This window comes from Mobula hypostoma, chromosome 2 (genome assembly GCF_963921235.1).
Source record: "Mobula hypostoma chromosome 2, sMobHyp1.1, whole genome shotgun sequence".
Classification (NCBI taxonomy): Eukaryota; Metazoa; Chordata; class Chondrichthyes; order Myliobatiformes; family Myliobatidae; genus Mobula; species Mobula hypostoma.
The window spans coordinates 136,612,132-136,638,273 of NC_086098.1; the positions used below are offsets into that span (position 1 = coordinate 136,612,132).

Sequence of the window (26,142 nt, forward strand, 5' to 3'; positions counted from 1 at the left end):
CACTGTTACCATCAGGTAGGAGATACAGAAGCCTGAAAGCACACACTCAGCGATTCAGGAACAGCTTCTTCCCCTCTGCCATCTGATTCCTAAATGGACATTGAACCTGTGAACACGACCTCAATTTTTAAATATATATATATCTTTTTAGCGCAATTTTTAATCTAGTCAATATATGTATACTGTAATTGATTTATTATTTATTTTTTCTTCTATATTTATTGCATTGAACTGCTGCTGCTAAGTTAACAAATTAGACAACAAATAATTAGTATTGCATTAAAGCTGTAGAGTTGAATTTCCTGCAATTGCCAGCACTTAGATGTATATCTAAAAAGCTTATCAGCCAACCCTTAAGGACCCATGGGCACACCGCCAGTAGCAGTCTTCTAGCTACAATGCTACTAATTTGTAATATCAGTGAATCACAAGGATAATTAAGAATAAGCCCAGGTTTACAGAGACCAGCCTGGAGAAATTGGTAGATCACATCACTTTCCTCAGTGGATCTGTCTTTAGTAATGCCCAGTGCAGACTTAAGGAACAGCATCTCCTCGTTTGACTAGTGCATAATGGCTCCCATGGTTTAACACTGAGCTTAACAATTGCAGATAAGCTCCGTTCTCTTCACACATGGCTGTGCCTTTATCTCAATTTGTAAGGGCTCAGTTTGCCTTGATCAATTTGTTTGGTATGACACTTTTAAATTACCATGACAGCTTTACTCTACACTCTCTAATACCCATTCCCTTCATCCTCTTCACCTCCCTTGCCTCTGCTTGAATCACACTTACTTTTCCTATTTCTGAGGAAGGGTCCTTGGTCTGACAATTTGACTCTGCTTCTTTCGATGGCTGTACACTTCCAGCATTCTCAGGCTTTGGTCCCTGTCATGTCTGTCTAAAAATAGCTGGAAATACTTAGGTCAGGCAACATCCATAGAAAGACAAATAGAAAAGAAAATAGTTTTAGGAAGCAGAGAAGGTGGGAGAGGCAAATGAGTGGAACAAGAATATGAGAGTGAGACAGGTGATCTAATGGTGTGGCTGGGGTCAAAAGCTTTTGTGTGTGCAACATTGTGTCTAATGGTAAGACTGTGGAACAGTTAAAATGATGGGCAGAAATTGAGTTTTTTTTTGCCTGTATCAAGTTCTGCAGGCCACAGTGTCGCCTGACTGAAAGGATGCTATTTTTTAAGCTTGCGCTAGGCCTTATTGTAATGGCTCAGGAGGCCACATGCAGGATAGTGGGAGTGGAAGGAAGAATTAGTGGTAGGCAACCAGAAGATTGAGGTTGTTCCTATGGACAGAGTGCAAGTGCTTTGTGACAAAATAACTCAATTTGCATTTGGTTTCACCATTGTAGAGGAGATCAACATGGTAAATACCACATGTAGTGCACTAGATTGGAACAAATGCTAGTCGAAGGCTAATTTGCCTGAAAAGACTTCGATAGTGCAAATTGATTAGCTGAAAGATTAAAGAACAATTATCATACTAAGGACACAGACACGAGGAAATCTGCAGATGCTGGAAATTCAAGCAACACACACAAAAAATGCAGGTGAACGCAGCAGGCCAGGAGGTATCTATAGGAAGAGGTACAGTTGACATTTCAGGCTGGGACCCTTCATCAGGACTAACTGAAAGAAGAGATAGTAAGAGATTTGAAAGTGGGAGGGGGAGATCTAAGAGCTGGAGAAGAGAGAGGATCATGGGACGGGAAGCCTGGGGAGAAAGAGAAGTGGGGAGAGGAGCCCGGAGGGTGGAGAGCAGGCAAAGAGTTAGAATGAGAGGGACAGAGAGAGTAAAAAAGTGGGAAAAATAAAACATATATTTAATAAATAAATAAGGGATGGGGTGTGAAGGGAAGGAGGGGCATTAACGGAAGTTAGAGAAGTCAATATTCATGCCATCAGGTTGGAGGCTACCCAGACGGAATATAAGGTGTTGTTCCTCCAACCTGAGTATGACTTCATGTTGACAGTAGAGGAGGCCGTGGATGGACATATCAGAATGGGACGTGGAATTAAAATCTGTGGCCACTGGGAGATGTTGCTTTCTCTGGCGGATAGAGTGTAGGTGTTCAGTGAAACGGTCTCCCAGTCTGCGTCGGGTCTCGCCAATATATAGAAGGCCGCACTGGGAGCACCGGACGCAGTATATCACCCCCAGCCGACCCACAGGTGAAGTGTCGCCTCACCTGGAAGGACTGTCTGGGGCCCTGAATGGTGGTAAGGGAGGAAGTGTAAGGGCATGTGTGGCATTTGTTCCGCTTACAAGGATAAGTGCTGGGAGGGAGATTGGTGGGAAGGGATGGGGGAGAACGAATGGACAAGGGAGTCGCGTAGGGAGCGATCCCTGCAGAAAGAGAGGGGAAGGGAAAGATGTGCTTGGTGGTGGGATCCTGTTGGAGGTGGCGGAAGTTACAGAGAATTATATGTTGTACCCGGAGGCTGGTGGGGTGGTAGGTGAGGACAAGGGGAACCCTATTCCTAGTGGGGCGGCAGGAGGATGGGGTGAGAGCAGATGTGCGTGAAATGGGAGAGATGCGTTTGAGAGCAGAGTTGATGGTGGAGGAAGGGAAGCCTCTTCCTTTAAAAAAGGAAGACATCTCTTTCATCCTGGAATGAAAAGCCTCATCCTGAGAGCAGATGCGGTGGAGACGGAGGAATAGCGAGAAGGGGATGGCATTTTTGCAAGAGACAGGGTGGGAAGAGGAGTAGTGCAGGTAGCTGTGAGAGTCCGTAGGCTTATAGTAGACATCAGTAGATAAGCTGTCTCCAGAGATAGAGACAGAAAGATCTAGAAAGTGGAGGGAGGTGTTGGAAATGGACCAGGTAAACTTGAGGGCAGGGTGAAAGTTGCCTCAATGAAGTCAACGAGCTCAGTATGCGTGCAGGAAACAGCATCAATGCAGTCATCGATGTAGCGAAGGAAAAGAGGGGGACAGATACCAGTATAGGCTTGGACCATGGATTGTTCCACAAAGCCAACAAAAAGGCAGGCATAGCTGGGACCCATACTGGTGCCCATGGCTACACCTTTAGTTTGGAGGAAGTGGGAGGAGCCAAAGGAGAAATTGTTAAGAGTAAGGACTAATTCTGCTAGACGGAGGAGAGTGGTGGTAGAGGGGAACTGGTTAGGTCTGGAATCCAAAAAGAAGTGGAGAGCTTTGAGACCTTCTTGGTGGGGGATGAAGGTATATAGGGACTGAACATCCATGGTGAAGATAAAGCAATGGGGGCCAGAGAACTTAAAACCATTGAAAAGATTGAGAGCGTGAGAAGTGTCACAAACATAGGTGGGAAGGGATTGAACAAGGGGGGATAAAACAGTGTCGAGGTATGCAGAAATAAGTTCGGTGGGGCAGGAGCAAGCTGAGACAATGGGCCTATCTGGGCAGGCAGGTTTGTGGATCTTGGGTAGGAAGTAGAAACAGGAAGTGCGGGGTGTGGGAACTATAAGGTTGGTAGCAGTGGATGGGAGATCCCCTGAGCAAAGTTGGTGATGGGGTTGGAGTCAATGGCTTGGTGCTCCTTAGTGGGGTCATGATCGAGGGGTAAATAAGAGGAGGTATCCACAAGTTGACACTTTGCCTCGACAAAGTAGAGGTCAGTACGCCAGACTACAACAGCACCCCCTTTATCGGCGGGTTTTATAGTAAGGTTCCTCTCCCTTCCCAGCCTGGTATCCCTTTTGCCAATCAACTTTTCAGTGCTTAGATCCACCCCTCCCCTCCTGTCTTCTGCTATCATTTTGGATCTCCCCCTCTCCCTCCCACTTTCAAATCTCTTACTATCTCTTCTTTCAGTTAGTCCTGATGAAGGGTCCCAGCCCAAAACGTCGACTGTACCTCTTCCTAGAGATGCTGCCTGGCCTGCTGCATTCAGCATTTTTTGTGTGTGTTGATCATACTCAGGATTTTGGTTTGGTTTGAGAGTTGCATGGGAAAATGTCATAGGTCAAGAAATGGTAGATGGAGATCACAGAGCAGATCTGGGATCCCTTTCAAAAGGAAGGGATTGGGATCTGTCTGGTGCAGGAATCTTGTTCGAAGTTTTTTACTTTTGATGCCTAGCATCTACTGTTGTTATGTTTATCTCCAGGCATTTGAGGCCAATTTTGCTTGCAGCAAAATAATCAAAGCTGCAAGAGAGAATTGGGGTTCATTGTGAGTACTATGAAGAATTAATGTGTGACTGTATGGTAATGCACAGAATTAGTAGTAGAGTTAAAAGGTGGGGGGAAGGAGAAACAAGCTGGGAAGGGGAGGTGTGAAATAAAGAGTTGGGAAGTTGATTGGTGAAAGATGTACAGTGCTGGAGAAGGGGGAATCTAATAGGAGAGGACCGAAGGCCATGGAAGAAAGAAAAGGAGCGAGGAGCACCAGAGGGAGGTGACGGGCACGCAAGGAGATAAAGTGACAGAGGGAAGAGGGGATGGGGAATGGTGAAGGAGGGCTGGGGGCCTTTACTGGAAGTTTGAGAAATTGATGTTCATACCACCAAGAATATAAGTTGTTGTTCTTCCAACCTGAGTGTGGCCTCAATACAACAGTAGAAGAGGCCATGGAATGACATATCGGAATATGAATGGGAAGTGGAATTAAAATGGGAGGCCACTGGGAGATCCAGCTTCTGGCGGAAGGAGTCAAGGTGCTCGGTGAAGTGATCTCCCAATCTGCATCGGGTCTCACTGATATACAGGAGGCCACATCGGGAGCTCCAGACACAGTTATTGACCCCAACAGACTCACAGGTGTAGTGTCACCTCACCTGGAAGGATTGTTTATGCCCTGAATGGTGGTGAAGGTAGGAGGTGCAGGGGCAGGTGTAGCACTTGTTCCGCTTGCAAGGTTAAGTGCCAGGAGGGAGATCAGTGGGAAGGAATGAGTGGACGTGGGAGTCGCGTAGGGAGCGATCCCTGTGGAAAGCAGGAAGTTGTGGGGGGGGGAGGAGGAAAGATAGTGGTGGAATCCCGTTGGAGATGGCGGAAGTTGTGGAGAATTATATTCTGGACGTGGGGGCTGGTGGGGTGGTAAGTGAAGTCAAGAGGAACTCTATCCCTGGTAGGGTGGCGGGAAGATGGGGTGAGAGCAGACGTGCATGAAATGGAAGAGTTGCGGTTGAGGGCAGCGTTGATGGTGGAGGAAGGGAAGCCGCTATTTTTGAAGGAGGAAATCTCCTTCATTCTGGAATAAAAGGCCTCATGCTGAGAGCAGATGTGGTGGAGATGGAGGAATTGAAAGAAGGGGATGGTGTTTTTACAGGTAACAGTGGGAAGAGGTATAGTCCAGGTACCTGAAAGAGTCTGTGGGTTTATAATAAACATCAGTGGATAAGCTGAAATGGAGACAGAGATTCAGAAAGGGGAAGGATGTGTTGGAAATAGACCAGATAAATTTGAGGGCAGGGTCGAAGTTGGAGGCAAAGTTGATGAAGTCGACGAACACCACATGGGTGCAGGAAGCAACACCAAAGCAGTCGTCGATGTAGGAGAAGTGGGGGACAGCCACTGGTGTAAGCTTGGAACATACTGTTCAATGTATCCAACAAAAAGGCAGGCATAGCTGGGACCCATGCGAGTGCCCATGGCTGCACTGTATGGTCTTGTGTAGCAGTCTGAGTATGAATAGATGTTTATGATCAACCTTTTCACATAACATTGATTTTGAGCCTTTTGTATTAGTAAATCTGGTGTTTCTTGAATAAACAGTGATGGTTTACAGACCATTGTGGTTGATCTTGCTGGTGATCAATTCTGGGTACTGCATCACTGTTGATATCATTTGGGAGAGATTTAGTAAACCCCTCTTAATCAAAATTAAACATACGGTGGTAAGATGCTAGAAATTGCACAAAATTGGTTGAATCCACTATGTTTTTCAACTTTCCACAGAAGATGTTGCGGATACTTTTAAATGGCATAGTTTAAAAATACAAGTAAATTATGGTAAATCTTTGTAAATGGCTGGATAGGCCCTAATCTGTGTGGTGTAACTAAATCTGGGGATTATACTTCAGGAAAATTGTCAAAGCTTTGAAGATGTTAAAGACTACATTTAAAAGAATAGCATTAAGAATGTGCTGCTTACAAGTTGAGGTGAGATGAACTGGGTTTGTTTTGGGCAGGAAGTTAATAACAGGAGATTTAATTCTGATTTTTGGGAAGAGTAAAGAAAGGGGCTCCATTATCGGTGACAAAAATTGGTTACCAAAGGATACGTTTTAAGTAACCGTCAGAAAAATGGCAGCCAGATGACAAGACAATAACATAAATTATAGTCTGAATGGATGGTGATAGCAGATTGAATAATAGTTTTCAAACAGGAATAAGATTAATACACAGGGTAGAAAGAACAGGGAATCAGGACTAATTAGATGTTTAACGGAGCTGAAATAATAAATCTAATGGCCGTCTTCTGTGCTGGATCATTATAATTCATTGACTTATTCCTCAAAGTTATCCTCTACAATGCTCCACCTCTTCCCTTTTGCACCGGATTATTCCTATAGCCCCACACTCCTGTGAAATCAAGTACAGTGAATTCCTGTTAATTGGCTGCCCCAATTAGCCGAAGTTTCATGTAAACAGTTTAAAAAGGTATTAAAAAATGAATTACCGTTTAACTGAGAAATAAATTATGTATTTAAATGAAATACAGAGGACTTAATCTAGTGTAGTGCCATGTTCTTTTGATTGACTGTAAATGAACAAAATCAGCGCAGAGACCTAATGCAGATGATATACTGTCTTCATACAATGCTTTTGCTGATTACATTCTCCAAATCTTTATTTTCATTGTACATTCTAAGTGATTTTCGATAGCTTCAAATTCTTAGTAGGTCCTAGCTTGTTGAAGTAGTGAAATCATTTCATTTTCACTCCCGGTTGTTTCTGCCATCTCCAGGCATGAATGCTTGAAACCACAGTGAGCAAAACAGTCTGAATTATCTTATTGCTTATTTCTCGCCAACTATCAGTAACAAAAATCACTGCTTTTTGAACAAAGTGCACAAACCTGATGCAATTTAAAAGTTGTTTGCTCTGAGCATGGTGTAGTGTCTAACAGCACACAAGTTGAATTTCTCTAGATTTGGTTCTCTTGGAATTTCAATAGATGTACGTTATCGAAATTACAGTAAATGTATCATCAATAATCTCCAAATTATAGATCATGTTAATCAACATCTGTCACTCAAAGGAAAATTATTTGGACTATATTCAGATACATTTATCAGAAGTTCAAAGTGAAAGATGCATATATTCAAATTATATTTAAATTTTAAGGTAAATAATGATTTTCACATGTGTTATAGCACTGGTCATTTTTCATTTTTGTCTGTGGTATTAGGGAGTTTTTCTTTTGCTATTACTCCCAAACTAAGAAGTTGATGCATTCTGCAATCCAAATTTGTCTGAATTTCCCATTTGAGAAGCAAATATGAAAAATTAATTTCCTACTTCTAGGCAACCTCTTGAGGCAGCACCTGCCCATGTTCATTCTGAAAGCTACAAATACATTTCACTCTGCAGGTGTCCCCAAAATCTGGGTTTTAAAGCCCTTCTAAAGTGTGTATCTCCTGACCCTGCTATTAACAACAACTTGCTCTTTCTGTATCAGCTTCACCCATCTGCACTGCATTGTACCCTGATTTGCACTTCAGTTGCCCTTAACAAATGCCTCTTTACAAGTGCTCAAGAATACTGAGGGAGGCAAGGAAGGAGATTGCCAAGGCCTTGACGGAGATCTTTGCATCCTCTTAGCTACAGGCAAGGTCCCAGAAGATTGGAGGAAAGGTAACAGAGGTAATCTAGGAAATAATAGGCTGGTGACCCTTCCAGCAGTCTTAGGAAAATTATTGGAGAAGTTTCTTGGGGGTAGAAATTCTGTGCATTTGGAAAAACATGGATTTATAGGGATTGCCAGCATGACACTAGGGGAGTGGTCCTGTCTCAGACAAATTTTATGAGGAGGTGAGAATGAGCTTGAGGATAGAGAAGTTGGTGCTTGCATAAATTTGATAGGGTCCTCATGGTTGGTTGCTTCAGAAGATTGTCACGTGGGGTCCATGGTGTGTTCATTATAGATGCAAACTTGGCTTGGTCATTGATGAAGAAGGGTAACAGTAGAGGAGTGATTTTCTGATGTGAGGACTGACCAGTAGTCTTCAAAAATCAATACTGAAACTTCATAATAAATTCATAATTGTACAAGATACAGCAGGATACAGATCAGTTGCAGATATTGATGGGGAAATGGCAGATGGAGTTTAATCTGGACAAGTGACATTTGACATTTTGGGAAGTCAAATGCTAGAGGAAAATATATGGTAAATGGCCGGACCGTTAAGAGCTCTGATATGCAAAGGGACCTTGGAGTGCAAGTTTACAACTCTTTGACAGTAGCAATACAAGTGGATAAGGGTGGTAAAGAAGACATAATATGTGCTGCCTTCATTGGCCAGTGTGTTGATTATAAATTGGACAAATCATGTTGCAGCTGTATAAAACTTCAGTTAGGCCACATTTGGAGTATTGCATGCATTTCTGCTTACCATGCTATAGGAATGATGTGGAGCTTTTGGAGAAGGTGCAGAAGAGGTTCAGCAGGATATCGCTTGAAATGGAGTGTATTAGATGGAAGGGCAGGTTAGACAATGTTATATTGTTTCCTTTGAATTGTTGCTAGCTGAAAGAAGACCTGATAGAAGGATGTTTAAAAGATTGTGAGTCATGGTGTAGATGGTCTCCCTTTCTAACCTTCCCTTCCTCCCAGTGAAAATCCAGAGGGTATAGGGTTTAAATTAAGAGAGAGAAAGTTTTAAGGAGATGCATAAAGCAAACTTTGCTTTTACTGTGGTAAGTGGCTGGACCATTCTTCCAGGGGAAGTAATTGAAGCAAATGCAATACAACGTTTAAGAGATATTTAGACAGCCAAGTGAGTAGGCAAGGACTATAAATTCATAAGGCCTGTGCAAACAGATTGGGCACCACAGTAGTATAGCGGTTAACAGACGCTCTTATAGGTTGGGGAGTTGGAGTTTGAAGTTCATTTCTGGCATCATCTGTAAGTTTCTCTATGTCCTTTCCACTGAATCTAGTTTTCCCCGAGTGCTACACTCTCCTTCCACAGTCCAAAGACATACTGTGTAGCTTAATTGGTCTTTGTAAATTGTCCCATGATTAGATTAAGGTTAAATCAAAGTTGTTGGGGCAGTGAGACTCAAGGGGCCAGAGGGCTCAACTCTGTACTCTATCACTAAATAAATAGAGCAGATTCATTAGATTTGTATCATGGTTATTTTAGGTGCTGGCTGAAACTTCTGTTCCTGTGCTGTGATTAAGCTTTAATATTCTAACATAGCTACGTGTTTGATCTGTCTCATTCTTACTGGGTTTTAAATACAGTGGATTCTGGTCAATTGGGACACATTGGAATCAGTACATTTTGGCTCAATTAAGCAGCTGCCCCAATTGACTGAATCGTCATGAAATAATTAATAAGGAATAAAATAAGACTGTTTAACTGAGTAACAAATTGTGTATTTAAATGAAATATAGAATAAGTTAGAACACTACCAAAACTACTACCTGAGTATAAAACTCTAGTTGCTCATTGTTATCTGGAGTTCATTCAATGTACGCTGACATGTACGTTTCATTGACTGTAAATGAATAAGATCAATGCTGACACCTAGTGCAGATAGTGGACTGCCTTCAGGCAGTGATTTCAACGATTGCATTCTCCAAATCTTCATTTCAATTGTAACATTCAAGATGATTGTCGATGCCTTCAAATTCTTTGTAGTTCTACAGTTTGTAGCAATTAAGTGGAATCCACAGCTCTGGTGATATAATTTTGATCCTGACTTCTGAGATTGTATGTGTGAAGTTTATGCTTTCTCCTTATGACCACATGCCTGTCCTCCCACTTCCTAAAGAGAAATGCAGGTTGTCAACTAACTTGAGCTTAGTGAATAGGGGAGAATAAAACTGGATTGGTGTAAGTGGGCACCTTATAGTCAGTGCAAGCATTGGCCATCAGTTAAAAGGAGTCTATATCGGTTTCATATTTGCATCTAATAAGGACTACATCCTGAAGAAACATATTTACTGTATTCATGAAGAACAGCTTTTCTACATAGAAAATGTTCTGGAAAACAAGTTGAGTGTTTTATACTTGCTGCCCTTTAACCTTAGCTTTCCTTATTACTGTCAGTTGTGCCACAGACATTTGCATTATTTGCAAATTTCTTTATCATGCCCCTATATTTAAGTCCAAATTAATGGAAAGAAACTTATAGTCATCCATAAATCCATTACCCACTGCTGCCTGCCACTGGGCCAGATTTCCACTTTCCCTTGTATGTAATGGGCTTTTGCTTTTTTTGATGACACTGTCATGTGGAATCTTAATAAAATCTTTGGTAATACCCTTACAGATGACTTTGTGTCTACTGAACTCATCAGTTCTCCGTTGTTACTTCAATTTTATCAAATTAGACAGTTTCCCCTGAAAAGTATACTTACAATGTGTCTTTTAATGAAGGCATGTATTGTGGCTCAAAATTGATTCCATTAATTTTCCCACTTACATTAAACTAACTCTCCTGTAATTACAGTATTCAGTTTATTCCTTTTTAATCAATAGTGCTAAGTCATTGCTGTTTGGATAGCTTTCTATAGTTATGTAAAGGTGAGTTGAAAAGCAGTAAAACTAGAAATATTAAAATATCACAATTCAGGGTATACTTGGGTCAGGCAACACCTACAGAAAGTTGACATCTAGAACCAATGACCTTTGATCAGAATTGAAAATTGGTGGAAATAAAATTTGTTCACTTCACCCCTCCTCTTGCTTGCAAATTGTAACTAAGGAATGTCTGTGATTGGCTGGAGACAGACAGACTGACTGACGTGATGCTGGCTGTGAGAGTAGTGAAAGCTTATTAATCAGATGAACTGTGCAGAGAAGATGTGAATGGAAGGAATGAAAAATAACATTGAATAAAAAAATTATGCTGCAAGGTCCTTCCTAGCAGCTTGATATTCTATCTAGCAATTTTTGCTTTGTACATCCTCTTACTTTCTGTTTATCCCATCAAACATGTTGCACTCTTTTTACTAATAATGCAACATTAATTCTTTTTATGAATATAAAGCTTCCTCATATTTCCAGCAACAGTTATTATTTTGCTCATTTCTGGTATCTGCAGTTTTTAATTTTACTATGTCTTTTTCTTACTGTTTTTATAAAGCATTATTGAATTTTCTTTAATTTTAGTTGCTACTTTCTTCATACCTTTTTCAATGTCCTAATTTTTCTCTAAATCGTTCTCCTGTATGTATATTTTCCCAGATTTTTCTGTTCTCTCAGGACTTTTATTTATTTTCCCCTCTGTGCAATTGTTCATTTAGGAGCTTATGATTTGTCCATAAGACATAGGGAGCAGAATTACACCATTCAGTCCATTGAGTCTGCTCTGCTGTTTCACCATGGCTGATCTATTTCCCTTTCAACCCCATTCTCCTGCCTTCTCCCCATCACCTTTTATGCCCTGACTAATCAAGAACCAATCAACCTCTGCCTTAAATACACTCAAATGACCTGGCCTCCACAGCCACCTATGGCAATGAATTCCACAGATTTACCACCCTCTAGCTATAGGAATTATTCCTCATCTGTTCTAAGTGGATATTCCTCTATTCTGAGGCTATGCTCTCCCCAATATAAGAAACATTCACTCTATCAAGGTCTTTCTATATTTGATAAGTTTCAGTGAGATGCTCTCTCATTCTTTTAAATTCCACCGAGTAAAAGACGAAAGCCGTCAATTATTCCTCATTGGCTTAACTTTGTGTTGGGAAAATGTTTATCTGAATTATTTTAACTTCTTTCAATACCTCCCTTATCTGTAGGACTGAGTCACCTTCAGTTACCTGCACCTTATCCGCTCTGGCTCTGTATAAAATTGATGTTAGCCTAATTTATAACCTTTACCCTATTTTTCTTTTTCAGTAACAGTTAAATCTAATTAAATTATGATCACCTCTACACAACTGCATGCCCAGCTTCATTCCCTAAAACTAAATCCAAAGTTCCTGCACTCCCTCTATGCTTCTTGCACTGACTCAGAATTCCTCTGTACCTTTTTACATCAACTATGCTAACAGATATTAGGGTAATGGAAGCACCTTTTTATTTTTTTCTACTGCTTTTCAACTTGTATATTTATCTATATTTGTTCTCATCTTCAGACTGTTTGAAAGTTTGTAGTAAAATCTCCAGTAGTATAATTGTCTCTGTATTAGTTCAGTCTGTCTAGCCTCATCTGACTATTCTTCTAACATTGTGCTTTCTCACAGCTGTGATTGTTTTGTTTTGAATGAGTATTATCTCCATATTTTATTCTGACCCCCCCATCCACAGGTCATCTGAAGACATTACAAATATATTCATTCTTCAGAACTGCCCCTTTTCAGTCTAGGCAACGTCTACATTATAGCCATCCATTAACAAAATTTGCTCTTCCAGAATTGTCGGAAGAGATTGATATTAACAGGATTATTACAAAATGCCCAAGAAATAAATTGTCTAATGTCTTCACATTTGAACAGATGATGTACCTTTTTAGCACACTGGGCTCATTTTGTTGCCTCACAGTTTTTCTTCCACCACTGCTTGGCATTTTCCAGATTATCCTTGAGATATCCTCGAGTAAAATGGTCAGCAAGCTTAAGTGTAAGTTGTAGTAGTGAATCACGTCAAGTTGAGTATGTTGCTCTCCTAAGGGGTTCTCTATTGGTGGGTTCTAAGGTGGCTATAGAGGCCAATCCAGGATCCACATATGCAGTATGGACACAAGTAAGTGGTAGATGTAGTCAGCAGTTGGATCTTGGTTGTTTAGTCTCTCCTTTTCCTAGATGCCACTTGTTCTCTGCAGCACAGCAGAGGTCCATCTAATGTGGTGTAAATTGTAAACCTTAATGACCAGACAAAGGAATTTCACTGAATGTAAAACTCTATTTTACAAAGGTTTGATACTGTAGGAAAATCTGCCATAGCTAAGGTTTGGGATTTACTACAACATTTGCAGTCAACTTGTATCTCCTAATGTAGCTGCTAGGTATTTAAGATTTTTGTGTTAGAAACTGAAAAGGCTATCTCTTATTTCTCCTACACCACACCCCTCTCCAAAGCCATGAGCCAGCAGCTGCAATACTATCGTTACTGTTGACAGAAAGAAAACTATTCCATGGGAGCACACTTCCACTTAAAATATGGGGTTCAGTGACAAATATGGCTTTGTATTTGAAAAATGGAAGCATTAGACAGTTTTATCAGAATGTAGGAGTAGGATGGAGGTTACTGCTGGAGTAGGCTCAAGCACCCGTGTAGTCTTAATCTTACAAATGGAAACAGCATGGAATTGTTAGGGATAGTCAGCTTTGCTTTCTGCATGAGGAGGACCCATCTCATAAATTTGATTTGAATTTTTTTGAATTAACATAAATGATGAGGATAGGTCAGTTGATGTTGTCCACTTACTATTGACATTGATGTATTATTGTCACACGTTCTGAGATACAGTAGAAAAAACTGAATTTTGAAAGTCATCCATATAGTGAGGCCCTCTATGGATTTTGCATCATAGCTGTCTGTGAAACACAAGCCAAGGCTGTATGATATGGAGAGCAAACTGTTGCCCATGTAGCAGGCTTCCTCTCTCCATGCAGTTGATGAATCCAAAGGAATAGCAGAGACCGATACTGTTTGGCACCAGTGGTATTGCTGGAGTTGCAAGTCAGCGTTGAACTCAACGTAGGACTGCCTTGGGGACCCCAGCTCTGGATTTTTCCTCGGGGCTTGCTCCAGAAGCCTTCCCCATGAGTGGGTATAGCCGCAAGGCAGTGGGGGTTTGAGATCAGAGCTTCTGGTAGATGAGCTGCCAACCATGGCTGACGAGCCCTATCTGCCCAAAGCAATTGGTTTTAAGGCACCAGTGAACTGCCTTTGCCTCTTCTGTCAGTAGGGACGGTTTCACCAGGCTTAGTAGCTAAGCCCCGCGTGAAGATCAGGTTGTTAGATGCTATTTAAGATGTATGCCATTGGGAACATGTGATAAATAGTGGGAGCTTATCCCCACTCTATCCTCAATAGGCTATGACAACCTTATGAAACCATATATCCATGCAGATTGTATTTGGAGTATTGTACATTTCTAGTCATACTCATAGGAAAGAGGCGAAGACTTTGGAAAAAAGTGCAGAAGAGGTCCACTAGGTTGTTGCCTGGATTGCAGTGTATTACATATAAAGAGAGGTTGCGTGAATGTGGATTGTTTTCTTTGGAATGTCAGGCTGAGTGGTGACCTAATAGAAGTTTTACATGTAATGCAGATGAACTTAATGCCTGGATTAGTACGTAAACTATATGATGATGCCATTACACAGACTTGGGCTACGTCCACACTAGACCGGATAAATCCATAACCGAAGCTATTTCTCTTCGTTTTGACCCTCCGTCCACACTGAAACGGTGTTTTCCTCCTCCGAAAATAGAGATTTTCAGAAACGCTCTCTAGAGTGAATAAATCTGAAAACGCCTAATATCTGTTGTAGTGTGTACGGGGTAACTGGCACGTTGTAGTGTGTATGGGGTAACTGGCAATTTATAAAACCGCTGTCATAACGTGCCGGAACAAATGGTGGCGGCAGCACGGCATTTCATTGTTTTCTTGAACGCAACCTCCAACACCACAACAATATCTGACAATAGATGTGTAATATCCTAATGTACAAGATAACTCTGATGCAGACATGTTTTATACATTTAACAAGGTGCTTTATTAATGTATTGCTTGTGCAAACAGTCAATTGATGCAATTGTCACTTTTGCCCAGTAACTCGTTTTATTGCACATGTTAAATACAGCAAAATAATACACAAAGATATGGCAAAAGTAAAGGCAAACAAATGAGGTAACAGCAGATTTCACTTTTGCCCAGTAACAAGCCTTATTGCATTTAGTTGTAGCTGTCGTCCCTTTCATCGGTGAAGAGACTAGGAAATGTTTCTGAACAAACGTGCACCAAGTCTTTCATTTGGCAATTTTAAGTTTTTCTAGTCTGTAACTGGACGAACGTGCAGCAAGTACACCGTTTCCTCTTCGCTTGTTTTCTGTGTGTCCTGCACATGCCCAGTAGGAGGAGATTCGCCCAAATATCTGGACAGAGGTATTTTTTAAAACACCTAGTGTGGCCGTAGCCTTGGTTGAGGGAAGAAGTGGAATGGCAGGATTCAGATATGATTGAGGGAGGTGTAAAAGAGGTGAGGAAGTCATGTTGCTGATCAGAAAGAATGTTGCAGTGGTACTTAGTGAGGACATCCTGCAGGACTCATCCGGTGAGGCAGAATAGCAGAGCTGAGGAATAAGAAAGATCAGGTCAGTGTATGAGACGTAGGGTTTGCAGGTTTCTGCATTCTCAGGTTCCCACTGGTCTTCAATGATGAGTGCGACAGGTTTGGGAAATCCTGTCCAATTTGCTTTGTTCATTTAATGCAGTTCAATTTATTGATGCATATTGAATCATGGTATGCTGGTATCAGAATACGTTAATGCTTAAGGGGATTTCTAAGTGGGTATTAGTGTTCCAACAATGCTATTTGTAGAACCATAAATTAGCATTTCTTCTTTGGTCAACATACAAGATGAACTTGTTGACCATTTATCTTTTTTTTTGTAATCTTGCTAAATGGGCTCCTCATGTTTCTGCATAAATAATTGGAAGTGTAAAATAATTCTATGACAAATTCAGTGCTTAATTGCAAATCTTTTATGGAATTAGTTCAGTGATACTGTGATCAAGTACACAAAGGATTAAATATTATAGTCCTACACAGAAGTGACTAATTGCAAAATAATACACCTTAAATGTGGATTTATTTTTCAAATTCCTTTTAGTTTCCCTTCTTGAATCTCAGTTTTTGTATTGTAAATTCACTGGTAATTGTCTCTTTTGATCTCTCCCTCCTGTTAGGTGTTTCTTTTTTTGCTTAAACAGATTGGGATAAAAGTTGGTCTCCACTGTTTTAAGCAGCAAGACCTTTTTTTAGAAGTTGTGGCAGAATTTGGAGTGTTCTAGCCCCTCAACCCTGCCCCACCATCCAATATGTTCATGGTTGATCTGGCCACAAATTGACTCTCTTGTGCCAGTTTCTGCAACCTCAATTTACCTGATTATTTTTGAATTGAAAAAAATTCCAAACTTTTTAATTTGCATATTGAAATGCCACACTTTCTCCTGGAAAGTTTATAATGTCAGTTAATTAGTGTTCATAAACCCAATAAAATCATAGCTGCTCTCACTCTGGAATGTAGTAATTAATTCTCCATTATGATTTTCTACAATAAAAACCTGTTAGATCAGCAACCTAGAAATTGGTAACGCCATTGTATGATCTAAATCTTTCAGTATACAGTTGTTTTTAATAGATTTTATTTGAGCCATGGATAATACAACTAAAGAGGATATTTTGTTTTCTTTTACAGATACCTTTGCCAGCAAAGTAGCTGCAATTCAAGATCAGTATGCTGATGCTTCTATTGGTAATGTGACCGGGAGCAATGCTGTGAATATTTTCTTAGGAATAGGTGTAGCCTGGACAGTTGCAGCAGTCTATTGGAATGCTCAGGGAAAGGATTTTGAGGTGCACCCAGGAAACCTGGCCTTTTCGGTCACTCTCTATACCATATTTGCTTTTATAAACTTTGGTGTGCTACTGTACCGAAGGAAGCCTGAAGTTGGTGGTGAGTTGGGTGGACCACGGACTGCCAAGCTTCTAACCACAGCAGTGTTCACTTTGCTTTGGTTATTATACATCTTTTGCTCATCTCTGGAGGCCTATTGTTACATAAAGGGCTTCTAAAAATGAATCAGCAGAACATGAACAAAGTGGACATTTAGTATTTCACTCACCTGATGATGGAATGCTAACTTCTGAGAGCATTCTTTTTACTAGGTAGAAGTGGATCTTAGTGTTCATTCTGCAGGGGCATCATAACAATAAAAGCTATGAATGTAGGGCTTGGTCTGCTGCTGTGCAGATCAGTTGTACCAAATGGTAAAATATTTTTTATTGAGACAAGAGAGCCTGAAGTAATATTTATGGCACTTGTATCCTCAGTAGCATGCCCTCATCCATTCATGGAATGATGCCTCTGTGCTAATGTGACTGACTGACTGAGATCAAGTTGCTTACACAGAAAAATGACTCGACCCGTTAATTAGTTTTGTTTTGGATCTGCGTGCCCTACACTTCATTTAACATACTGCGTGCTGACAACTCCCAATTAAAAATTCAGTGTCAACATTTGGAGTTTTGATTTAATTTAATTTGGGTTCCTTAGTAAAAATGCACAGAATATGCGTAACTGCTAGACATTTACCCATACACCGTGTCATTGTTATTTTTGTACAATAATGTTAAATGTGATACTGTAATGCTGTGCATGGTTAAGGCATTTGTCCTATATGTAATATAAATACGTCACCAATCTCAAGATCTACCGTGCATTGTTTATTATCAGGAATTGCTTGATTGCGTATGCTGAGGGGGAAAGGCTGTAGCTTTTAACTGAAATTTGCCACGTTTACAGAAATAAGTGGTACTGTTGGAACTAGCACATTCACAAAGACGTACTTGATCTATAAATAAGACAGAATTTTTGTTAAACTTAGAAGTTGAATGATATATTAAAACTATTCAGGGTCATTTTTTTTTGTTTTAGAACGTCAGTATAGTTATTTCTGTTGTCTGGTTGCTTTTGTTGCTGTCAGCATTGTGGCACAATAAATCAGTAAGACAGTGTAATTGGGATGGTGCATGTAAATTAACCCAAGCAGAAAGATGACAATTGTTTATGTTAAATGTTGTTAAGTAGGCAATGAGAATATTGCTGTAGCAATCAACAGCTCATTATTATTGCCAGCTTTTGGAGTCATTTCAATGTTGTGTATTCTTGCAAATACAGTCCGAACTCTCATATGCCAATTCACAATCTTGTACTAGAACCTCTATTAGAAGAAAGGCATGTTTCAAGATCTTAGTCACATTATGTGGCATTAGGTTTTACAAATAAACTCCAGTGGAGCTCTTGATTGAAAAATTGCAGATGCTGTGTTTAGAACCAATAAAATATGTAAGGTAGAATTGAAAAAGAATCTATTGAAGCAAAAACAAAATCGTTCTTGTGAGCCATGAGTTGTGATCACAACAGAAGCTCGTGTAGTTGAATTAATGAAGAGTTAAGTGCAATAAGTGTTTTCCTTGATCAACACTAACAATAATAATAGCAAGACAAAGATTTGCATTTGGTTCCAGTTTGAACTCACTGAGAGCCAGGAAACACTTTGTCTCTACAAGTAAACCCAACTTGCAGTATTGGTTTAATCTCATCATAGAAACAAGTAGGCAGACTGCAATATAACGTTTATAATGGATTGTATATGTATGCAAATGGTACATAACCCTTCATAAGACTGTGTGCTGTGGTTTTGCTTTTCAAATGACCACTTCACTATCTTCCCCTGCTCAATTATCCCCCCCCTTAAGATTAGCTATAGAACATAAATGAGAAATTCCCTTGGAAAGAATGCTGTTCTCTTTGTTACAGCGATACTCAATTTTCCATTTTTTTTTTAAATCAAATGCCCCCCACCACACACACACACACTCACACAAAATGAATAGTTTTTGCATATTAAAGAAGCCGTGGTGCCACAATGGAGTTGATTTTCAGTCTAGAGCTGGGTCAAAATGGGTCAAATCCATCTTGGATGATGAAGAAAGAATAATAGTGTTTTATTACTCTTCAAGTTTGTATGAAGTACAAGTCACTTCAGCCATCTGATGACTAGGTTCATTTGACAACCAACCACTGACTTACGACAGCTGAATAAGTTCTGGGGATCACATTCCAGGCCTCCATCCATTTTTTAGTGCAATTGTAAACCAGTGGCCTTGATCACCAGTATTAATGCACAAAGCAATGTCACTCAAGATATCTGTTCTCCTCCCAGGGTCTGACATGCGTCACAATAGGCTGTTGAAAATTGCAAGCAATACAAATCTGCTTAAAACATTTTGCAGCTGATTAGTTTTGTGAGCAGTACAAGATGTTTATTTCTTTTTAGTACGGGAAATGAATGGTTCTGTTTTGAGAATGAAGTTTTAAAAGGGGAGCTATTTATTTCAGTGACAGTATGTTACTTTGCATTCTGCTCTGCAGTTCTTTAAATATAAAGACACTATTACTGACAACACTTGTAATTTTAATCTGTTAAATTTGCATTTACCCAGTCTTAAACCTCCTTGGTTATTCGCTGCATCATGTTGACAGTGAACTTCTCGTAGCTTCATCAAATAGAGGGTGTAAGTGTCACTTTCAGTGGTGTAAAATAATTGGCCTGATTAAGGGCAAATACTAATATTTTCGGGGGAAAACAGTACTCACATGTTTGTTAATGGATTGTTGTTTTACTTTGCAACTAAATTTGCTGATATTTTTGTTGAGGCTTTTTGTTCATTCAGACACAGAACATGAAGGATGGGCACCTTAACTAAGACACCAGAAGCTGCCAGATCCTTCCCTCCGGTTGTGAAACCGGAGCCCAAGAAGATGTGACCTGGAGAGGAAGCACTCCCAACTCTCTCCCATTCTCAGTGAGGAAGTGATTGCCACCAGTGCTCAGCAAGCATCCCTCTTAACCATGAAGCTTAAAGTAGGCACTGACCACATGGAATTCATAGATAATTGCCAGTCTGCTTTCCTGCTGTCCATACTACACAGTGGTAGAGCAAAACTTTTACTCTGCCACTGCAGCTGTTCAGAGAGACTAATGTTAAATAGTTATGGAAGTACATTTCAAACAGAAATCATAATAAAGTCCCAGAGGTGCACAATTATTTCAGTTAATATTTGTCTTAATTTTATTTACTTTTCCAGAATGTATTGAATTTTCAGCCAACTGTAAAGTAAGAATCTAATCATTGGTGTTACCATAAGCATACTAAATGATTCCTGAGTGAACCGTGGTCCAGTGACAGACTACTACAAATGTGATTTCTTCATATGACGATGGGTTAGATGAGGTACTGACATCTCAGCAGCTTAACCATTAGTTTCTCAAGGAAGTCATTTCTGGTGCTTCTATTCAGACCATTCTCAATACTTACTGCTTTTACATCAATATGAGGTTTCATCTCCCAGATTGAAAATGATCATTAGATATAATCTCAGTTAAATTAAAGTTAGAAATAATTCTTTTGGGCAGAATTACCATCAACTTGCTATATAATAACCTCTTGCATTTACCCACAAAAGGAGTCCTTTAAAACTGTAGAGGTCGTACGACAACTTATCCATCTGGCATCAAATTAAATCAGCTGCTAAGTAGAGCAGCTCTGCTGTTTTATAGAAACTAATTTTCTATTTTTCTAGTTAAAACCTCAAAGAAGATAATATAAGTACTTTCAGACATCCAAATTTAATGGTATGTGGTAATTACAATATCAGATCGATCCACCATTCTGATCAGTGTTAACATCTAGCACTTAAACGAACATTTTGCTGCTGTTTCAGTAGTGGCTGTATCAATTTGTGTGGATTTTCCAAAATATGTTTAGTGGTTTAAATAATCATTAGTATTACATAAGATGAAAGCACCCTAAGGCAGTTGGTTTGTGACCTTGTGTGCGTAGTTTCTCATGCAGAATATCAATTTGTAATTCAACTGTTGTGCCCAAATGAGTGCTTTACTCATAGATGGTCATTAGCCTGTTGTAGCAGAGCATGTGAATTAAGAGGAATTGTGGCAGCCTTTCAGGTAGATTTGATAATGAATGGGTGTGTTTTGATGCATGTAACTTTAGTGCTAGATTGTTCCTACTTGAACCAAAGTGTAATTGATTTGTCTCTTTTTTAAATGCCTAAAACAGCTAGGAAAATTAAACAACACTCTTGCAGTCATACAAATGCAGATAGAAGTATTTGGCATTTACCCACTTAACTGTGATATAATACTTCATACAGTCCCTTGATTTATTTATAGAGGTCATATTTTAAATGTATGAACTTTGATAATAAAATGCTAATAGAGGATAAAGGAAATAGTGGCTTTGAGAAAAGAGAAACTGGATCAGATACTTTTTCCTTCGGTTAATACAAGTGCGTCAAGCATTGCACACCATAACATATTCAGTGATGGTATGTTACTTTACATTCTGATCTCCATGCACTCTTTCCCCATCTATCATTTTAACAAAAGTGTTGAGCCCTTCAAAATATAAAGAATGACCCCACGTGGACACAAGTACCTTATATAATTATGATATAGTGAACAATTATTTCTGAACTGATTCACTGTGCTTAGCTCTAAGTTCTAAGCAAATTATGGAGCCCAGGAATCCAAGTTTGGCTGTAGGGAAACTTAGTATAGTAAAGAGACTAGCGCATGAGGATGGCATGGGTTGCAGTGTTTTTTGGGGTTGAGAGTAGGCAGCAAGAGGAAGACTCCTCAACTAAACCTCACCAATAATCACTATGTCCACATTATGATGAAGTGGACAGCTTCCCTGCCTATTTAAAATTCAGCAGCAAGAGATAATGCCAGACCTTTGGTAATAGTCCCTAGAAAAAGAGCTTTGGGGAAGAGAATTCCCCCAAGGTATGGGTATCCTACTCTACTTTAAATCCCCCTACCTGAGGATTTCCTTTAGTTGGTTAAAATGGTCTTGTACAGGGGCCCACCAAGATAGTTAATATTAGCTAACATTTCCTGATGGCAAATATTTGCTCCATCCTTCACATATGAAAATTGTGCCAGAATGTATTTCTGATAACATAACAATTTGCTGCTTGATTTTGCTCAGCACCACCACTGAGAACAAATGGATTGAAATTGGTAGCACAATCATTATAATTTCAGCTACAGCATTTAATATAGACCATTGGAATGGGCTGTGTAGGCTGTCTATACAGCTGGTAAAGAGTAACCTTTCTACCTCCTGATCTGAATCATTAATGCCTCGGAGTTACAGTTTGAGAGCACCGTTTAAATACAAACACACTAACATTTCATTCTCACCTTATTAGTGGTAATGTCACAGTAATTTGGAAAGGAAGCATTGTGATTTTAAAAAGAAAGACCTGAGCATGTTTAGAAGTTTGAAGGAGCTAGCATATTGGACAATGTTTAAGCTTCCCCAATGTCTCTCCCACTTTTGGATTGATGTTTAATAGTGCATGAAATAACATGGTGATCATTTTTGTACAGCCATGATGTCCTTGGTATGTAAACAGAAGTGAATTTATATTTCTATTGGCATGAATTGGATATGCAATACAGTATTACTCAGAGCAACATTAGAAGCTAGTATGGATTAATTATGTTGTGACAGTGGTTCTGCCAATTAATTTGGTCGTACATCTGATAATTATAGAACAATGAAGATTAAGAGACAAAAGAATTTAAGGCTCTTGCCTGAATTGAAAGGTGTACACACGCAACTTGATACAACTCCACTGTCAAAAATTGTTTGCGTAGCTTTTCAGTTCGCTCTGTGTTGTATTTGTCAAAAAGTTTTAGTTTAAAATTTAAAAACTGCATAATTTGTAAATGTAAAGAATATGAAAATAATAACTAATTTTTTTAACTTTACAACACATTGCGAATGGAAATTTTTCTGCAAATTTTGCAGTTCCAGAGGAAATGATTGCATGTTGCATATGTTGTGACTTGAGAAGAATTATCAGTGACTAAAATGCCTTATGCAAACATTCATTAGTACATTATCCAGAGCTGGTCTGAAAATCACAAATGTGTGGACTTTATGCTGTTTTATGTCATATTACTCAGCTTGATTTGTCTGTCATTTCTGTACTTCGTAAGGAACCTCTAATCTTGTAAAACTGTGGTGTGTATCTCTCATTGCTCGATCTGAATGGCTTTGTATAAATCAATGTCATAAGCTGTTTCCTCTCTTGCCATATTTCCTAACACATTAAATATAGATGTTTGTAAATTCTCCATAATTTCTCGTTCATTCTGCGTGTCTTAATAATATCAAGTCCAACAGGCATTTCATACAATACTGTGTTGTAAATTTCACTGTTATTCCAAGCTTGTCATTGGTAATTAAATCATAGCTGTTTTACACATGTAAATTATTAAACTACTGCAATACAATAGAATACCTTCGATCTTGAACTTGAATTTGGTTGTGAAAATATCAAGCTTTTAAAGTTACAATCCTTAAAAATTCTAACAAAAGCAGTAATATAATTTTAATGTCAGGCACATATTTACCATAATTTGAAACACAGGCTATGAAGTATGGCTTCTATTCATGTTAAATGTGATACCCATCCTTGTCTGTGTTTGGAGCATTCAAGCATCTGCTAAATGTTATCACTAAAACGCATTCTATGTGGGGAAAGGATATTTTAAGAATGAAATGACATTTGTTACTAGTTCACCTCTTAAAGTTGTTTAGTCTTGTGTTTTTGTCTTCACTTGTAATTCCCTGCACTTGTGAAATTTTTCAGGTGTGCATCAGATTATAGAGAAATGTTCCTACATTGATGAGCAATAATTTGAGTCGTATGGGTGCTCATTCAATAGCTGTTGAATTAAACAAAGAATGCATTGTACATTGACCTGTGTATTACTGTAGAGAGGAGGCCAACTTTTTGTTCCCTGGTCACTAGCAATGACTACAAAGTCCGGCCATTGATGTCCATGCTGCTCGATGGCTGGGATACATCAGCAGGTCACTGTTGTTCTGAGGGTTAAACATAGCCTGCTTTAAAAAATTGCTTTAACTCAACGTAAATAGATTAAACATTAAGGAATGGCACAGCTGGTGGAATTAGCAGCTGAAAAGGGTTTTGTGTGCTGCACAGGAGACCTTGATGAAGAAGCAGAAAGGAAGAAGCAGCTCGGACTAAGATGGTGTAAGTAAATAGCAAAAGTATATAGGACAGGAATCCAGTCTTCATCACGAATCTGTAAATCATAAGCTACCATGCATCTGCTTCACCTGGCTTGAATACATTTCGCAGCTACCAGATAAATAATGTAACATTCCAATAGGTTATATTCCCTCTAATTAGGTAGCATATAGCTACTGCATCACCGGCAAAAAGTAAATATTGAGGCAGGAAAGGGTTGAAAATAATCCTACATGCCCCAATTCCCTTGTAATTAACACTGGCTATAGGAATATTCGAACAGAAGGCTATGCATCTGCTTGTACCTGTTCTGCCATTTGGTGAGATCAGGCTTCTCAGCTGCCTGATTCCAATAATTTGATTAACAGAATTTTGGATTTCTTCGATGTAAAAACTTGAGGATTACACTCTCTGGAGATAGAAAACGGCCAGTTTTGCAATTCACTTAGTTTCTTTCCTGTTTTGGTTGAAAATGGCTGAGCCCTTGCTCTGAGCCAGTGCTCCTTTGTTCTACACGGTGGAGAAAATGTTGTTTCAGTATCTATCTTATCCAGCACTTTCAGAATATTTATTCCATACTGCCCACTCAGCCCAGACTGGTTCACAGGATACAGATGGTATAGGAATCAGCAGCATTCAGGACAGTGAGCACCTCGTCCTGCACCAGTCCAATGCCAGCAGATCCCATGTTCTCTCCACCTGCAAATCTTTGACAAAAGAATAAAATGCACTTAGGTCATTGAGGCTGGCTCTTCAAAACCTACCTAAAGTAACAGAACTGGGAAAAATTATAAATATCACCAGCTTCAGCTTAGCAACCAAAATTGTGCATGTTCATTGCCAATGGCTGTCAAAGTGACTGTAGCAAATTTAGTAAGTGCCCTGCTCTGGATTTGTAGTTGTGTTGAATCTACTGTTGAAATCGTCCCTTCAAAAGCACCATTTTGCTGGAGTGGGAGCAGAGAGGGGTATGCAGAAAAACTTTCTTGAACAAAATAAATTTTATAATAAAATATTTACAGAATAAACTGATGCCTTTTCATTCTTTACTTTCAGTAGTACTGTATTACATTCTTACACAGCCATGGCACTGGTGCCACTTGTAGCTCCTTGGGGTGATATACTACAATAGTTAAGGGGCTTCCTCCCTCTCCAGAAGCAGGAGGACCCAACACTGTGCTCATTCTCCACCAAGCCTTGCAGTGGCTGCTCCAAGCTTCAGTACATCCATTCCTCAGTATGTATTCCTGTAGCTTTAAACATGTCAGTGGATAGCATTCCTCTATGGACATCTTGATGTGCTAGCAGACTAACAAGTTTCAGACTGTCCAAAAGGCATCTTTTACTGAGTTGATTTGCCAGCAGCATGTGATTTTGATCTCCATATGTGTCCCTGGGAACAGCCCATAGATCAGAGCACTGCTCAGGACGAACCACAACACAATCCTTGTATCTTTCTCCACACTCCCTTCACTAACCCACTGCTCACAAAGAGCTGAGCTGTTATCTCTTCTTCATTGCAGGCAGTGCACAGTTGGATGTTCTGGACGTGCAGTAAGGATCTGATTAGGTGAGCCCCTCTCACTGCCAGCCAGGCAAGGTCTTGGTGCCTATTGGTGAGTCTGGTGATGAGGCATTTTGCCAGATTGTCTGAATAATCTGCTCAGGGAGCCACCCTCCTGGGTCTACTGAGTGCTTCTCCTTTAGGTTCTGCAGAATGTTTTGTGCTTACCACCACCTGAAGGATTTGCCATGGTCAAAAGTAATTGGTCCAGAACTTTTCCACAAAGGATAGGTAGCGCAGCAACGTCTAGCTGATTGCAATGTTGCCCAGTAACAGGGCCAAACCCATCCCTCACAACACCAGGGCCAGATAGAAGCTTGGCACATAATACCTACGTATTTAGGTTCCATGCAGCATTACAAGAAGTTGGTTATCAGGATGTGGATGACATTGGGTATGATTTTTGTCCCCTTTGTTCTGGGACTTGAGCATTGTGACCCATCTGGCTGCTCCATCTTGTATTCTCAGATGAACCTGGAGATAGCTTGGGTGAGTTCCAAGCTGAAGGAGTGGCAGATGGGCCATACCTGCACCAAGCACAGTACCCTGAGAGCACCTC

General features: G+C 39.8%; 1 protein-coding gene across 16 annotated transcripts in view; it reads left to right on the plus strand.

Moving 5' to 3' along the window:
- Positions 1–25,040, plus strand: part of LOC134342508 (sodium/calcium exchanger 1-like) — a 268,177-nt gene extending 243,137 nt beyond the window's left edge. For 15 of the 16 annotated variants that reach the window (XM_063040725.1, XM_063040724.1, XM_063040723.1 and 12 more), the window contains one exon: positions 16,559–19,592. In XM_063040725.1, the coding sequence (XP_062896795.1) occupies positions 16,559–16,935 (377 nt within the window). In that variant the 3' untranslated portion in view covers positions 16,936–19,592. The other variant, XM_063040733.1, reaches the window with a different exon arrangement.
- The last annotated feature ends 1,102 nt before the right edge of the window (positions 25,041–26,142 follow it).